The sequence below is a fragment of the Danio aesculapii genome, chromosome 10, assembly GCF_903798145.1.
Source record: "Danio aesculapii chromosome 10, fDanAes4.1, whole genome shotgun sequence".
In the NCBI taxonomy this organism is placed as follows: domain Eukaryota; kingdom Metazoa; phylum Chordata; class Actinopteri; order Cypriniformes; family Danionidae; genus Danio; species Danio aesculapii.
Window position 1 is genome coordinate 40,375,733 of NC_079444.1, and position 17,803 is coordinate 40,393,535.

Consider the following 17,803-nt stretch of genomic DNA (forward strand, 5'->3'; position numbering starts at 1 on the left):
CAATGGATTAGCTGTGAAATGGGTCAGCTGCGATATTTTAAGTTGTAACAATAACAACATGACTGCTAGTAATATATGCCAATTAGTCACAGGTTAATGACATTTGAATTATGGTTAAAATCTAATTTTAATGTCAATACTTTTGATTAAAAATGAATACAGGGAACAGTGTATTGGTGAGGGCCACCATGTTCTGTGGTAAGTGAAAGACGAAAAGGACAGAACTGGCTCTTCCTGCAGATGAAATTGAAGATGAGATGGGTTTTAGTGACCATGAGAATGATGCATACTGGACATTTGATAAGAGCAGTGATGGACAAAGTTCAGGTAAGTTAGCTCAGAGGCAGATAAGACAGGTGTAGTATAGTATTTAGTATAATATATAAACATTGTTAGCTAGTAGCTACATTATTCTGATGAATCTGGATATATTAGACTTGTTATTTATTTGTTATAATATTAACTGGAGAAAATATTTATATTTACTGTATGTTATATACATGATAATACAGTAGTATATTTGTTTTCAATAATATTCAGCAAAAAAAGAATGGAAACAGGAAAGCTGTTGGAATATGAGTTGTTGAAAAGTGTGCATAAGGTGTCATTTATAAGTTCTGTGTTAAAGCTTATAATACTGCAACACATTAAATCAAATTAAATCATTTCAAACAAACTTATTATTAATAACAAAATTATTAATTAAAAGGAAAGTTTTAGATTTGAAATTTCTAAGTTGGATCCACTGTTGGTCGTTGTTGCCATGTGGCAACATATCATACAATACCTTAAAAAAAAAACATATCCAATTTTTTTACAGCACTTCAAGTTAAGCCATTCTAAGAAAATCTATCATATTTTTATAATCTATCATAATGCGTGCAGTAGAGGGTTAAGCAATACAGAAGATACTTCAATCAAACACACTCTGAAATGAGCTTTATACATTTTAGGGAAAATTACAAATAGAAATCAAAGATCAGGATGTATTTGTTATTTATTTATTAGTGACAGCTTTGCAAAAAATTGTTCTTAATGTGGTGTAAAAATATTGATCAGAGAGGACCCCAACTGAAAGATTTTCAGAGTTAATATAAGTTTAGCTGTCTTTTTAAACCAGGGGTAAAATAGAGCATAAACCAGAGGATTTAAACTTGAGTTAGTGTGCACAACCCATATTAAAAAATTGACAGTTGTGGAAGAGTTTACAGTTAAAGAACAGATGTAGTAAGGAATATAACAAAGCAGATAAATGGACACAATGATTCCTAAAGTCAGAGCAGCTTTACTCTCAGATTTCCTCTTGACTGTACCTTCCCTAACACATTTACCACCCTTCATCAGAGAGTTTATAACCTTACTTGCTGATGAACTACATAGAAAATCCTCAAATATAAAGTGATAATAAGCACACAGGGAAAAATAAAACCTATGAAAAGATCAGTGACTATCCAACTAAAACTAATCATAACTTTACACTCTCCATAACACACATCTGTTATGTGTGAAGTGTCAAAATATCCATTATTACTTACAAAGGTAGTGTTATAAGCTAATAAGAAAACCCAGCTCAGACAGATACTGATTAATGTTTTAGAGATGGTTATAATTTGAGGGTACTCTAAAGGGTGACACACAGCCAAATAACGATCAACAGCAATTAAAACTAAATTACAAAGAGATGATGAGAGAAGTAATGAGATAAATATTGAATAGAGTCCACAGAAAGTGTCTCCAAAGTACCAACACATCTCAATAAGTCTGATGGCCTCTATAGGCATGATGAGTCCAATAAACAGATCAGTTACAGCCAGAGAGAGAATAATCATGTTAGTTGGAGTGTGAAGCTTCTTGAAGTGAGAGATGGAGATGATCACCAGCAGGTTCAGAAACACAGTCCATGCTGACAGCAGTGACACAAACAAAATATAATATTATATTCATCAATGGAACGTTTCCCCTTGACACATGATGAGTTGATGTTAGGAAAGCAGTATTAAGTCTCCTGATCCTCTGTCTCATAGGCCATGAGTGAGTCTCCTCCTGTTAGGAATTTGTTCTGCTCTCCTTTCTGTCCTTTCATTTATACAGTGTCTGGATCAGACTGACCAACCCACTATGACGTAATCTATCAGAAACAGTTTTTTCTTCCTTTTTTTTTTCTTGAACATTAACTTTGCAATACATTCAGGGCCCTATCATACACCCAGCGCAAGGTGCAACGCAATTGTTGTTTGCTAGTTTCAGCTTGACGCAAAAGTCGTTTTGATGTTTTGCACCACGCTGTTTAAATAGCAAATGTATTTGCGCTCATATGTGCACCCATAGGCGTTCTGGTCTAAAAAAGGAGGCGTGTTGAGGCGCATTTCTGGCACGTTGCTATTTTGAGGAACCTAAACAGACTGTTTAATAGACCAGAACAAATCAGGTCTATAGTCCAGAGCAGAGCGCGTTAGTTGTGCGCCTCGCTTACATATTGCTTAATGCACACAGGATGTACAGCAATACGCAAATATCTTTACAAATAAAAAGGAATTAAAATATAAAAAATATTATTTTCTAGCCTACAGAAATATAAAAACCATACTTTCATGCCTTTTTCATCTCAGGGGGCTTTTTCAGTTTATTCATAACAATTTGCTTTTGTATAATATTATTATTAGTAGTAGTAGTATTTATTATATGCATATTTATATTTGTTTTATTAAAAACAAGCTTAAACTTGTCCACCTGTCAGGTTTTAGACCATATGGAGCACAGCATGTATATTTGGATATAACTCAGTTTTTTGACCACACTTCATTATTATTGTTCATTTATTCGTTTGCTGGAAATTAGAACTGAATTTAGAAATAGTTTGGAAACAAATCTTTGTACTTAACAAACGAAATTAATTATGTATAGGCTAATGGATATCTGAGCATACTACATGTTTCCCTATCCACGAGAGTGAAAGCAAAAGTAAATAATAAGGAGGCTCATCTCTCATTCTCGTGCTTTGGTTGCTCTGTTTAACTGTTTTTATTGCTAGTGAAGCGCTCAGTTTTTCCACTTACAAAGTTCGCCACGTAAATAGCAAATGCGTGATGGCGTGACGCAACTGACTCTTAAAGGGAATGGGAAATGAGACACTGATTGGTTTGTTCTGAAAACCCACCTATAACTCATTAAGAGAATAAGCTCAACCCTGTAAGACCATGCACCATGGTGCAAAGCAAAATTTTTCTTTCTCCTTAAAATAGCAAAAGTGGATTCTGACACGCCCTTAATGCGTATGCGCCCTGCGCTTTAGGCTTTGCGCATGGATCATCAAAATAGAGCCCTGAGTGTCTTTTGTCTAGGTTCGAGTTTTCAGCAGTTCAGCTCAAAAATTATTATTTTTTTTTTGTTCTTGGAAGTGGACATCACAGGATATTCTGCCATGGTTCTTATTCGGGGAAAAAAAAACATGTTCAATATGAAGATCATCATAATTAATTGCTATAAATCCTTTACTTGAGAGGCTCTGGAGCTCATCTGAGTGAGTCACTTTAGTGTGGTTTGGATTAAAGTCCACTAATTGTAGTTAGATATGCTGGAACCAAATAGTCAGGAATAAAGTACATCAAGAAGGTTGTTATCACAGAAAAAAAAGTCCTGACAGGCTTATTGGCACCCCGACACAAAGCAGAGCACTGTTGTATACGACTGAAGGGCTTTATTCTGAGAAAACAACCATCATGGATGTACTTTATACCACTTATTACACATCTATTTGCCACAATATTGACTCAAAACATTGTACTGAGCCGACATAGTTTATTAGTTCTTTAATTAAAGAACACAAATCTGCCGAAAAATAATAACAGCTGAATTCACTAACCTGAGCATTCACTAACCTGTGCATTACGTCACAAAACAGTCAAAAATGCAAAGCTGACACAAACAAAAGCAGTCGAATGGGGCACATACTAACCTACATATTATTAATACAGAATTCATTCACACCATCAAACAGACAAAAACAGCAGACAAACAGTTTAGCGGTTGTTATAGTTATCCAGTTTAGGACTGACAGTTTCATTTTATAAGAACTTCTATGTTAAGCTGCTTTGACCCAATCTACATTGTAAAAGTGCTGTAGAAATACAAATGAATTGAATTCAGCAGTTGTTCAGATCAACATATCTTGAAATGTCACGGCTGACCAATCAGAATTGAGTATATTAGACAGTCAATAACGATTAGTCAAGCAATAAATGCACTGTACTTTAAAAATAAATCTTTACATATTAAAGTATTAATTAAACCTTAATAATTTCTATTAATTCATAGTGCTTTAACACAGCTCAACATTTAAAACTGTGTCTGTAAGTACAGAAATCAGCCTTTTTTTTTTTTAAATGGGTGCATTTGACTTTTTTGTTCTGGCCCTCAAAAAAAAATAATAATAATAATTTGAAAATGTTGTTAGCTCACACTGATCATAGAATAGCCGGCCTACATGCAATCAATATTAGTATAAATACGCAATATATATTTGTGCAATTTAATTAATTATATGGTATAAATACTTGTATGATATATTTGTATATCTTTAATATCTTAACATGAACTGGCTCTTACACATTTAATTCGATGGAACGACTCACACCCAAATTCGTTTAAAGGGCACCTATTTTACCCTTTTTCAAGATTTAAGATAAGTCTTTTGTGTCTGCAGAATGTGTCTGTAGCTGTTTTTGTGTCCTGAGCCTGTAATGCTAGTTCTCCCTCATAGTGTGCCTTAACAGCAGAGTGACAGGCATGAAGGAAGCAGATCTGTTAATGTACAAAATAAACCTGATTTAACGTCCACAAACCGGGATTGAAGCGTCTTCTTTTATAATCGTACTGAAACACGGCTGTGGTAATAAAGGTGGTAAAATCACGGTATTTCATTACAAACATGCACTGCTTTAAAACTCATTCTTGATCAAATTTGATGATGATTGATGATCACAGAGAGTTGAACAGATCTTTTAATCCCAGTTGCTTTCTGCAAGCCCTGTCTATGCGTTACTAGGGGGACATGTTAATATGCGGCTGTCAATCAAATCAGTGGCCGGGGGAAACTCAACATGGAAGGGATTTGGATCCTATTTTAATGTCAAGAAAAAAAAGGAGACTTATTATCTTGATATCACCCTGATATGACTGTGAACACACTATACCTACACACAGTTCTGTCCAAACAGCTTACGAAAGGTGATTTTCATCATAGGTGGCCTTTAATCCAATGCATCAGGTATTTGTTTCAGAAAACTAAATGATTATATTCATGAATACACTGCCTGACAAATTCATACATGCTTAGTAGTGACTCCCTTCTGTGATTTGGTGCCATTGTGTACACGTTTGATTCGTAGCAGAGATTGTGTGAACTACGCACAACACCACCCTTTTTATGCAGACTCTGGAACAGTTCACAGATGTGACTGCAACTCTGTCTGTGCACACAGAGACCAAATTTATTCACATTCTTGCTCCAATTGATTATGATTATGTTGCACAAGCCTATGCTACAATATGTCCCATGCTATTGGATTCACATCAAACTGAACAAAATCTGAGGCAATGTCCACATGTACACAGGCATTTTTTAACAGTTCATTTAAAACCCAACTTCATTTTAAAAAATGTAAATAAAATAAACTCTCCACATAAAAAGGCACATGTTAAGGTCACGCCAAATTAGCAGGGGGGCATAAAAGCCTTTTATGCATAGTTGACCAAATGTGTAACAAAGAATTTGCGCAAGTACACTGCACACAAATAAAAGCAAATGTGGGAACAAAATGGATGTCAATCCAGCAGTGCTGAATATGTGACGTTTTTGCCATGAATTTGCTGAGTTTGCCTCAATGACTTCTTCCGCATGCAATGTAATGTGTATTTATATAGCACGTTTCTTGTGTATGGCCATACACCCAAAGCGCTTCACAATCATGAGGGGGGTCTCACATGTCTACATGCCTAAATGCATTGAGTTGCTGCCATGTGATGTGAGGGTGCCCTCTTGCTTATGGTATGAATGAAACATAAATGACATTACAATGTGTAATCATAAAGACAACAGATAATTACATAAAATATATTTTTTGTATTGTATAGAATTGTCTTTAATATTCAAGAAAAATACTTTTTAAGATATCTTAGCACATCACTCCAGTTGGGTCTTTAAATTTTTTCCAGTTACATTTAGGATTGATTTCTGTTATTCATTTAGAATAATAATTGTATGATAATAATAATAATAATCATCATTTTATTTATTTCTAAGTACATTTCTAGAAGCAGGTGGTTCACCCAGGGTGCCATTTAAACTTGAACCGCCCTGACGTGAGACATGTAGGTTTTCTACATGACGCATTGTGAATAAAATTAATCACAAAGTCTAGAGACACAATATGGAAATGTTATATCAAAAATTGTGTTTATCTACACAAAATGCATGTGAGCTTGAACTGCACGCAAACCTGAAATAGTGGATGTGGTTCTCCTGTTACAGGGTCCTTTAAAACTACAGGAACTGAAGCCCCGCAGAAAAAAGAAAACAAAGTTATTTTACAGTATTATCTCAATCAATATGTGTCTTATTATTTCCATAAATATTTTGGATCCATTTTTAAAACTATAACCTACCTTTTTCTATATTGTAGACAACAACTATAAAAACACACATGATACTCTGCATTTCAGCTATTTTATTTAACTGACATTTTACCAAACAATATTTTACTTCAGCAACATCACAACAGATGTGGATCAAAAAAGGCATTTTTTTTTTGTAAAAGGTTCGCAAAAATAAGTTTCACTAAAACCAAAAGACTGTTAAGTAGCACATAGCCAAACTAAAATTAGAAGCTAGCATAATTTGGCTGTGTAAACTTAAAATAAAAATAGCCTGAATTTTTTTTTTTTTTTACCACAGCTATAAAACTTAAACATTAGGTAAAATAACATTTCTTTCAAAATGATCAGTCAGTGGAGCTAAATAAAATTAAGCCGGCCTAATTTGACTGTGCTGCTTGCTCTTAACACAAAAACACTGTAAATATATTTTACCATGCATGGCTAATAAAAATTAACATAAGGACTACATATTTTTATTCAAAAAGATCAGTCGGTCTACATGCTCCGATGAAAGCCGATTGCCAAGTTTATTTACAATTAAACCGGCGATGGAAAAAATGCACTCAGCAGGCACAGAAGTTGCAGGATCAGCCAGGTACCACTGGACAAGGGTTCTTAGCCTTGCAAATAGAGACTCATTATTTACTTTGCACCACAATAAAGGATCCAGGTTTAGAGAGATGCATGGCTCCCAAGTAGCTTTCGATTTGTGTCATCTGGTGATACATCACTCATACCGTAGTCTTAGCCGAAAAGAGTGTTGAGACACGGCGCGCACATGACAGCTGAAAGTATCACAAACCAGACGCGTACATTCGCATGGTATTTAAAATGAAACCATTCAGATGGCGCAGCAGAATTTTGAACAGTGTCCTGAGTCGTGGCTGGACACTGCTGTGTACCCTGATAGAAACCTACGTTTAGAATTATGAAATACATGACGCTGCGTTAGCCGTGGCACGACGTGGCACTTCTGGTGTGTGACCCCATATTCTCGATCTGCGATCAGATCTCGTCTTTAGACCGCAACTCCCTGCAGCCATGCCCAGGGCCAGATGGAATTTGCGGACGTTTTTTGCTATTTCAGCGGAGAATTTTGGTAAAAATCTGCAGATTTCTGTGGAATTATTTTGGGAGTATCATAACTAAAACCTTAATATGTGAAATTAAAAATATTATCTTTTTAACTTGTATTAAATGTTTAAAATGCAAATCTAATTAGATTCACTTTATTTGGAAAACAAAGCAAGTCTCTCATTTAATATATCTACTAAAAGACAGAAAATATTACTGTACAAACTGCATTGTACATAAATTAGATGAACATTTTCATATTAGTCAATAATATTACTGTAATTAATTTAAAATCTGAATAAATATAGATATTACATTTACTCAAGTTAATAAACAGAATTAATGATGGGCTAAAAATCAGCTGAATTCTGCGCGCGCAGATTTCGTGTGGGCCTAGCCATGACCAATCAAATATCAAACTACTGCCCAAATGCCAGCATAACTAATCAGAAAGAATAAAAGTAATTTAATTTAAGCCAATCGATCATCATTTTTAATGCTCGATCGTCACTGAAGCGTTCGATTAATCGATTAATCAAATAATTGTGCACATCCCTACTAAACACTGTCCATAACACACATTTGTTCAGTGTGAGGAGTCAAAATGTCCATTATAAATTACAAGAGTAGTGTTAAAGACTATGGAATAAACCCAGCTAAGAAAGATACTTGCTAACGTTTTAGCCATGGTTATTTTCTGTTGGTACAGTAAAGGATGACACACAGCCACATAACGATCAACAGCAATTAAAACTAAATTACTAAGAGATGCTGAAAGAAATAATGTCACAAATTAATAAATAGAGTCCACAGAAAGTGTCTCCAAAGTACCAACATGTCTCAGTTAGTCTGATGGCCTCCACAGGCATGATGAGTCCAATAAACAGATCAGTTACAGCCAGAGAGAGAATAATCATGTTAGTTGGAGTGTGAAGCTTCTTGAAGTGAGAGATGGAGATGATCACCAGCAGGTTCAGAAACACAGTCCATGCTGACAGCAATGACACAAACAAATATATGATATTATAATCACTCTCCTTGACAATGATGAGTTGATGTCACTTTGCAATACATTCAGTGTCCGTCATCTAGATTTAAGTCTTCTGCTGCTGTTTAAAAAAATGCAGTTCAGCTAAAAAATGAGTTGATTTTTGTTCTTGGAAGTGGACATCACAGGATATTCTGCCATGGTTCTCATTCGGGAAGAAAACGTGTTTAATATGAAGGTCATTATAATTAGTTGCTATAAATCCTTTACTTGAGAGGCTCTGGAGCTCATCTGAGTGAGTCATTTTAGTGTGGTTTGGATTAATTGTAGATTTACAAATAAAGATATGCTGGACCAATAGTCAGAAATAAAGTACATCAAAAAGATTGTTACCACAGAAAAAAAGTCCTGGCAGGCTTATTGGCAGCCCGACACTGGAGGGTTTTATTCTGAAAAACAACCATCCTGTATGTACTTGATCCCACTTATTACACAACTATTTGCCACAAAACAAAAAAAAAATACTCAAAACATTGTTCTGAGCTTTAATAGTTTATTAAATCCTTAAGTAAACACAAATCTGACAAAAAAATGAACTACGCACAACATCCCTCTTTTTATGCAGACTCAGGAACAGTTCACAGATGTGACTGCAACTCTGTCTGTGCACACAGAGACCAAATTTATTCACATTCTTCCTAATTTTGCACAAGCCTGTGCTACAGTGTGTCTTGTGCCATTAGATTCACATCCATATAAATAAAATCTGCGGCAATGTCCACATGTACACAGGCATTTTTGTAAACAGAAAGTGCAATTTGTGTGGACAGACAAGGCATATACTCCCAAGGAAACCCTCACAAACCACACAAAAATGCCACCTGGTCCACCAGGCGCTCGAGCCAGCATCCTTGTTGTGAGGTGACAGTGCTAACTACTGAAACGTAATTACAGTTAATGTTGTGTAAAAATATTGATCAGAGAGGATGCCGGCTGAAATATTTTCAGAGTTAAAATGAATTTAGCTGTCTTTTTAAACCAGCTGTAAAATAAAGCATAAACCAGAGGATTCAGACCTGAGTTAGCATGCACAAACCATATTAAAACATTTGTAGTTGTAGAAGAGATTACAGCTAGAGAACAGATAAAGTAAGGAATATAACAAAGCATATAAACTGACACAATGATTCCTAAAGTCAGAGCAGCTTTACTCTCAGATTTCCTCTTCACTGAACCCTCCGTTACACATTTACCACCCTTCATCAGAGAGTTTATAACCTTCACTTGCTGATGAACTACATAGAAAATCCTCAGATATAACATTATGATCAGGCTACAAGGAAAAATAAAACACATGAACAGATCTGTGACTATCCAACTAAAACTCATCATGAATAAACACTCTCCATAACACACATCTGTTCTCTGTGAAGTGTCAAAATATCCATTATGAATTATAGAGGCAGTGCAGTAAGCTGAGATCCAAACCCAGCTCAGACAGATGCTCATTAATGTTTTAGTGATGGTTATTTTCTGTTGGTACAGTAAAGGGTGACACACAGCCACATAACGATCAACAGCAATTAAAACTAAATTACCAAGAGATGTTGAGAGAAGTAATGACACAAATATTAAATAGAGTCCACAGAAAGTGTCTCCAAAGTACCAACACGTCTCAATCAGTCTGATGGCCTCTATAGGCATGATGAGTCCAATAAACAGATCAGTTACAGCCAGAGAGAGAATTATCATGTTGGTTGGAGTGTGAAGCTTCTTGAAGTGAGAGATGGAGATGATCACCAGCAGGTTCAGAAACACAGTCCATGCTGACAGCAATGACACAAACACATAGATGATATACCCATGACTAGAGGGTTGTCCCTTGACACATGATGAGTTGATGTGAGGAAAGCAGTATTGAGTCTCCTGATCCTCTGTCTCATAGGCCATGAGTGAGTCTCCTCCTGTTAGGAGTTTGTTCTGCTCTCCTTTCTGTCCTTTCATTTATACAGTGTCTGGATCAGACCAACCCATCTACTGCCCTGATGTAATCTATGAAAAAAAACTCTTAAATAATTTGACCAGCAAAGACATGCCGGATGACAATAGCTAATAATGATTAGTCAAGTGATAAAAAAAACTCACTCTTTTGTATTACTCCACCCACATAGAGTGGTAGCAGATCAATAAACTCCCTACAGTTTGACAAATATTGCAGCTGTTGGACAGCAATGTACTTTTGAGGCTTTCAGGCGAGAATGTAGTTGTTTACATTGCAACTATGATTAGATTGCAGTTTATTTATAAGGACAGTGCCTATTTTAAATATTTATAATTTCGAAGATACAGCGCTCTGGCATCCATCAGCTTGTCATACTGAGCAGAGCAAAGACAGTTGACGCTGTCCATCCACAAGATGGTGACAGAGCACATAATAAGCCCTTAGAGGAGAAAAACGATTGTTAAACTACAGCTGATCAAATAATTATTAAACTGGTAAGTGACATTCTAAATTGATCTCTCTCTTTTGTATGTTGTAGTGCTGTATTTATAGTAGTTGTAGTGTATTGAGCTTAAGATGGGACTCGCATCTCAGGAATGTATGCATTTTGTGTTGTCACTCTGTATAATCCTCAGTTACTTTTTGGTTGGCCATCTGTTTGTTTCTAATTGAGTCTCCTGTTTTCGTTACTGCAGACTAATTCAGTAAAAAGAAATGCCCGCATGTGTTTAGCTTTTTTTTCTTATCACACACTGAAGAAAATGATTCAAAGATGATTCCTTGGATTTACTCATTTTTTTTTACATTAAGTGGTTGTAAACAATTTATTTAAGCTGAATTTAAACAAACAAATTGAGTTGAACATTGCTCAGTTTAATTTGTTAGTTTAAATTCAACACAAATAAATTGTTTGCAACAGTTTTGCATGCAACACTTTTTTCAGTGCAGAAACATCAGCAATGTGGTAGTTTTTGGGTTAATTATTGTGATATCCCAATTGCAACAGAGAAATAATGGGAATTGTTTCTATACAGATGGCATTTTTTATGCTGTTCAGCGTTATAATCTTAAAATGTGAGCAAAATCACCTGTTTAGTCATCACTTTAGACATTATGCTAAAGAATCATTAAAATACTAGCTCTAAAATGACGTTTCTGCTGTTCTTACGTGAGCTGCTATATGAGCTGTATGAGTAGATCCTCATAAAAAAGTTTTTTTAGACTCTCAGTGTTTGATTTTCTTCTTATATACATGATTATGGTGTCGAATTGTTGTATAAACGCAATATCACACTCGTTACAGTGCAATATGGCTATATATCATTGCTGTTGGGACATTAAGGCGCTCGGCCACTCACCAGTGCTGATATACAGCATATTACACTGCAACTAATGTGATATTTATATATAAACAACCCCAAATAAAAAAAAAAGTATGGAAAAAAACAAATAAACAGAAAGTGATTTCTAAATTTACTTTGACATGTATTTCATTGCAGACAATACAACAAACAATTTTTAATGTGTTCCTAATGTTGTTTTTTATTAAACATGTATTCCAATGTTGGAATTTTTTTGCAACACATTAAAAAAAAAAAAGTCAATCATTTACCACTTTGTGATGCTGCCATTCCTTTTCACAACACAAGACATTAAGGGACTGAAGACACCAAGTGATGAAGTGTTTTATGAGTAATTTTGTCCAAATCTTCATGCAAACAGTACGGGTCTTCATTGGCACATTTTGTGCTTCAAAATGCATCACACATTCTCTATTTCAGACAAATCAGGGCTGCAGGCAGGCCAGCCAAGTACCTGTATCCTCTTCCTCCACAACCAGCACATCGTAATGTGTGCAGAATCTGGTTTTGCGTTGTCTTGTTCAAACATGCATGGTCGTCCATGGAAAAGGCAGCATATTGTGCTCTAAAATCTTTACAGCATTAAGGGTGCTATGTACATTACAGCATTAAGGGTGCTACGTACATTACAGCATTAAGGGTGCTATGTACATTACAGCATTAAGGGTGCTATGTACATTACAGCATTAAGGGTGCTATGTACATTACAGCATTAAGGGTGCTATTTACATTACAGCATTAAGGGTGCTATGACAGACATCAATGCCAGATCCTGTCTTTTGGACTTGTTGCTGGTGATGCACTGAAATTCCTCCAGATCCCTTGAATAATTTAATTATTTTCTGGGCTGTTGAAGGTGAAAAAAAACCAAATGTCTTCCTATCTTTATTTGAGAAACATTGTTTTTAAATATTTCAATCATTTTCTCACATATTTGTTGGCAAGCTGACAATCCTCTGCCCATCTTTGCTCCTGAAGGAGTAAAACTTTTTTGGATGCTGCTTTTGTACCAAATCATATTTACAATCACTTGTTGACATCATCTGTTTCAAATCACATCATTTAACAAATATACCTAATTACTAGCCCTAAATTGCTCCTATCACACCTTTTTTTTGGAATATGCTGCAGGTCTAAATGACAGGAAACGATGTATATTTAAAAATGAAATAAAGTTGACCAGACAAAACAGGAAATAGTGTGTTCATATTGTCTGCAATGAAATACAAGTCAAAAATTTGAAAAGTCACTACTTTCTTTTTTTATTTGTGTTTCCCATACTGTCCCAACCTTTTCTTATATGGGGTTGTATTATTGTTAAGTAAAACATATGTGTTGATTGTATATATAAATAAATATATTTCTCTCAGAAGCACAGCAGGTAAAATTAAGCATCAGTGTTCTGTTGCTTAGGCTGTTGTTTGTGCATGTAAAAATGCATTCATAAAGATATTTTCAAGCATCAAAGTGCTTAAAAAACAGGTGCTTTTTAGCAAGAAAGTGAACTGAAAATATCTCTGAAGTGTTTTGATCATTTAAACTACTTTGTAATATTATTTACAATAATAAGAATATTTGTTTTATATTTATATATTTGGTTTATATAAGGATCAAGTAAGTGTGTTACAGGATGCCCTCACCCCGTTATATAAAAAAAAATGTTAATATATTAAAACATATATACGTTATATATAAATAAAATAAAGAAGTGGGCTCCCCCAAAGGCCACGGTATAGTTCAAACACTGCCTGTCTGTAATGCAATGCCCTACTAATTTATTTCTGAGTAATGTGTATGGTTTTTATTGTGATTGAGTCATCATGATTATTTTAAGAGGTGTAATAATTTATGTTACATGACACTGATTAAAAACTACAGGAGTAAAAATCTTTTGGTGGATTGAAGACCACAGAGTTGTGTTTTGAATCAGGTTTAGATGTAGTTTTGTTTTGATTTTTCTAATGTTGTGTTTGTGAAGCACACACCTAAATGACTGAGGCATTGCTTTGTGAAAGTGAATTATGGTAAAGTGTATCAGATTTCCTGAATTTTGCATGACATTTATAGTTAAATGTCTACATTAACTATAAATCTATGGTTTATTTTACAGCTGATATAGAGGTAATGCATTTTAATTACTGATAAATTGAAAAATGCATCGTCTTGTCAGTATTCTCATTGATCTTCAAACATGATTTTTTGTAAAAGATAAAAAAAATACATTTCAGTTGCAAATTAACAAGTGACAAATGCAAACTAAGCTTAATCAAAAACAGAAATAATAATAAAAATGACAAAGAAGATTTAAAAGCAAGAGGCAGCACTTGATAGACAACTGCTGCATAAATTTAAGCAGAACAGCATCATAAAGTGTCTGAGGCCTGGTCCTGTTGCTGTTGTCTGCTCTGCTTTTTTCCACTTGGAGCTCTTCTGTTGGCTTGGTCCACTAACCTCATCACATCACAAAGCGACTTTATGCCCTTTTTTGATGAGGCATAAAGCTATGATAAACAGGTCTGGAGTAGCCATGAGGAAAAATAGACTTCATTTCAACACATATGTGATGTGAAAAGAGCAAATGTCAATTTTGTTATCAATGAGCATGTGGTTTTGGTAGCAATGTTTGTACACCAAAAATCCAAACACACAGCTTTTGTGGTGGAAATAGATATTATAAATATTACTGTATTGAGATTTAGAAATATTAAGCAAAAAGCAAGACATTCATAACTCCATATCTAATTTAATTTAATTATCATTCACATATATCATTTGCATTTATAGAAGTACAGACGTTCCTTAAACCTTAAACATACACTTTGAAATGAGCTTATATAAATCAAAGATTGTCATATTTACTTTCATTATGAACAGCTTTGCAAGTTATTATAATTGATGTTGTGTAAAAATATTGATCAGAGAGGATGCCGGCTGAAATATTTTCAGAGTTAAAATGAGTTTAGCTGTCTTTTTAAACCAGCTGTAAAATAAAGCATAAACCAGAGGATTCAGACCTGAGTTAGCATGCACAAACCATACTAAAACATTTATAGTTGTAGAAGAGATTACAGTTAGAGAACAGATAAAGTAAGGAATATAACAAAGCATATAAACTGACACAATGATTCCTAAAGTCAGAGCAGCTTTACTCTCAGATTTCCTCTTCACTGAACCCTCCGTTACACATTTACCACCCTTCATCAGAGAGTTTATAACCTTCACTTGCTGATGAACTACATAGAAAATCCTCAAATATAAAGTGATGATCAGGCTACAAGGGAAAATAAAACACATGAACAGATCTGTGACTATCCAACTAAAACTCATCATGGCTAAACACTCTCCATAACACACATCTGTTCTGTGTGAAGTGTCAAAATATCCATTATGAATTATAGAGGCAGTGCAGTAAGCTGAGATGCAAACCCAGCTCAGACAGATGCTCATTAATGTTTTAGAGATGGTTATTTTCCGTTGGTACAGTAAAGGGTGACACACAGCCACATAACGATCAACAGCAATTAAAACTAAATTACCAAGAGATGTAGAGAGAAGCAATGACACAAATATTAAATAGAGTCCACAGAAAGTGTCTCCAAAGTACCAACATGTCTCAATCAGTCTGATGGCCTCTATAGGCATGATGAGTCCAATAAACAGATCAGTTACAGCCAGAGAGAGAATTATCATGTTGGTTGGAGTGTGAAGCTTCTTGAAGTGAGAGATGGAGATGATCACCAGCAGGTTCAGAAACGCAGTCCATGCTGACAGCAATGACACAAACACATAGATGATATATCCATGGCTAGAGAGTTGTCCCTTGACACATGATGAGTTGATGTTAGGAAAGCAGTATTGAGTCTCCTGATCCTCTGTCTCATAGGCCATGGGTGGGTCACCACCTTTAAGGAGTTTGTTCTGCTCTCCTTTCTGTCCTTTCATTTATACAGTGTCTGGATCAGACCAACCCATCTACTGCCCTGATGTAATCTATGAAAAAAAACTCTTAAATAATTTGACCAGCAAAGACATGCCGGATGACAATAGCTAATAATGATTAGTCAAGTGATAAAAAAACTCACTCTTTTGTATTACTCCACCCACATAGAGCGGTAGCAGATCAATAAACTCCCTACAGTTTGACAAATATTGCAGCTGTTGGACAGCAATGTACTTTTGAGGCTTTCAGGCGAGAATGTAGTTGTTTACATTGCAACTATGATTAGATTGCAGTTTATTTATAAGGACAGTGCCTATTTTAAATATTTATAATTTCGAAGATACAGCGCTCTGGCATCCATCAGCTTGTCATACTGAGCAGAGCAAAGACAGTTGACGCTGTCCATCCACAAGATGGTGACAGAGCACATAATAAGCCCTTAGAGAAGAAAAACGATTGTTAAACTACAGCTGATCAAATCATTATTAAACTGGTAAGTGACATTCTAAATTGATCTCTCTCTTTTGTATGTTGTAGTGCTGTATTTATAGTAGTTGTAGTGTATTGAGCTTAAGATGGGACTCGCATCTCAGGAATGTATGCATTTTGTGTTGTCACTCTGTATAATCCTCAATTACTTTTGGTTGGCCATCTGTTTGTTTCTAATTGAGTCTCCTGTTTTCGTTACTGCAGACTAATTCAGTAAAAAGAAATGCCCGCATGTGTTTAGCTTTTTTTTCTTATCACACACTGAAAAAAATTATTCAAAGATGATTCCTTGGATTTACTCATTTTTTTTACATTAAGTGGTTGTAAACAATTTATTTAAGCTGAATTTAAACAAACAAATTGAGTTGAACATTGCTCAGTTTAATTTGTTAGTTTAAATTCAACACAAATAAATTGTTTGCAACAGTTTTGCATGCAACACTTTTTTTCAGTGCAGAAACATCAGCAATGTGGTAGTTTTTGGGTTAATTATTGTTATATCCCAATTGCAACAGAGAAATAATGGGAATTGTTTCTATACAGATGGCATTTCATGCTGTTCAGCGTTATAATCTTAAAATGTGAGCAAAATCACCTGTTTGGTCATCACTTTAGACATTATGCTAAAGAATCATTCAAATACTAGCTCTAAAATGGCATTTCTGCTGTTATTATTATGTGAGCTGCTATATGAGCTGTATGAGTAGTTCCTCATAAAAAAGTTTTTTTAGACTCTCAGTGTTTGATTTTCTTCTTATACACATGATTATGGCGTCGAATTGTTGTATAAACGCAATATCACACTCGTTACAGTGCAATATGGCTATATATCATTGCTGTTGGGACATTAAGGCGCTCGGCCACTCACCAGTGCTGATATACAGCATATTACACTGCAACTCATGTGATATTTATATATAAACAACCCCGAATAAAAAAAAAAAGTATGGAAAAAACAAATAAACAGAAAGTGATTTCTAAATTTACTTTGACATGTATTTCATTGCAGACAATACAACAAACAATTTTTAATGTGTTCCTAATGTTGTTTTTTATTAAACATGTATTCCAATGTTGGAATTTTTTTGCAACACATTAAAAAAAAAAAGTCAATCATTTACCACTTGGTGATGCTGCCATTCCTTTTCACAACACAAGACATTAAGGGACTGAAGACACCAAGTGATGAAGTGTTTTATGAGTAATTTTGTCCAAATCTTCATGCAAACAGTACGGGTCTTCATTGGCACATTTTGTGCTTCAAAATGCATCACACATTCTCTATTTCAGACAAA

The 17,803-nt window shown here is 34.9% G+C and overlaps 2 protein-coding genes and 1 pseudogene across 2 annotated transcripts; all 3 read right to left on the minus strand.

Annotated features, from left to right (window-relative positions):
• Positions 1-1,032: 1,032 nt before the first annotated feature.
• LOC130235944 (trace amine-associated receptor 13c-like) lies at positions 1,033-1,990 on the minus strand (annotated as a pseudogene).
• Positions 1,991-9,670: 7,680 nt separating this feature from the next.
• LOC130236508 (trace amine-associated receptor 13c-like) lies at positions 9,671-10,720 on the minus strand. Its single transcript, XM_056467232.1, has one exon. It carries the CDS (start codon positions 10,718-10,720, stop codon positions 9,671-9,673), a length of 1,050 nt encoding a protein of 349 aa, XP_056323207.1.
• A 4,245-nt stretch (positions 10,721-14,965) lies between these two features.
• On the minus strand, positions 14,966-16,021 carry LOC130236531 (trace amine-associated receptor 13c-like). The gene has a single exon (XM_056467255.1). The coding sequence runs from the start codon at positions 16,019-16,021 to the stop codon at positions 14,966-14,968; it is 1,056 nt and encodes a 351-aa protein (XP_056323230.1).
• Positions 16,022-17,803: the final 1,782 nt, after the last annotated feature.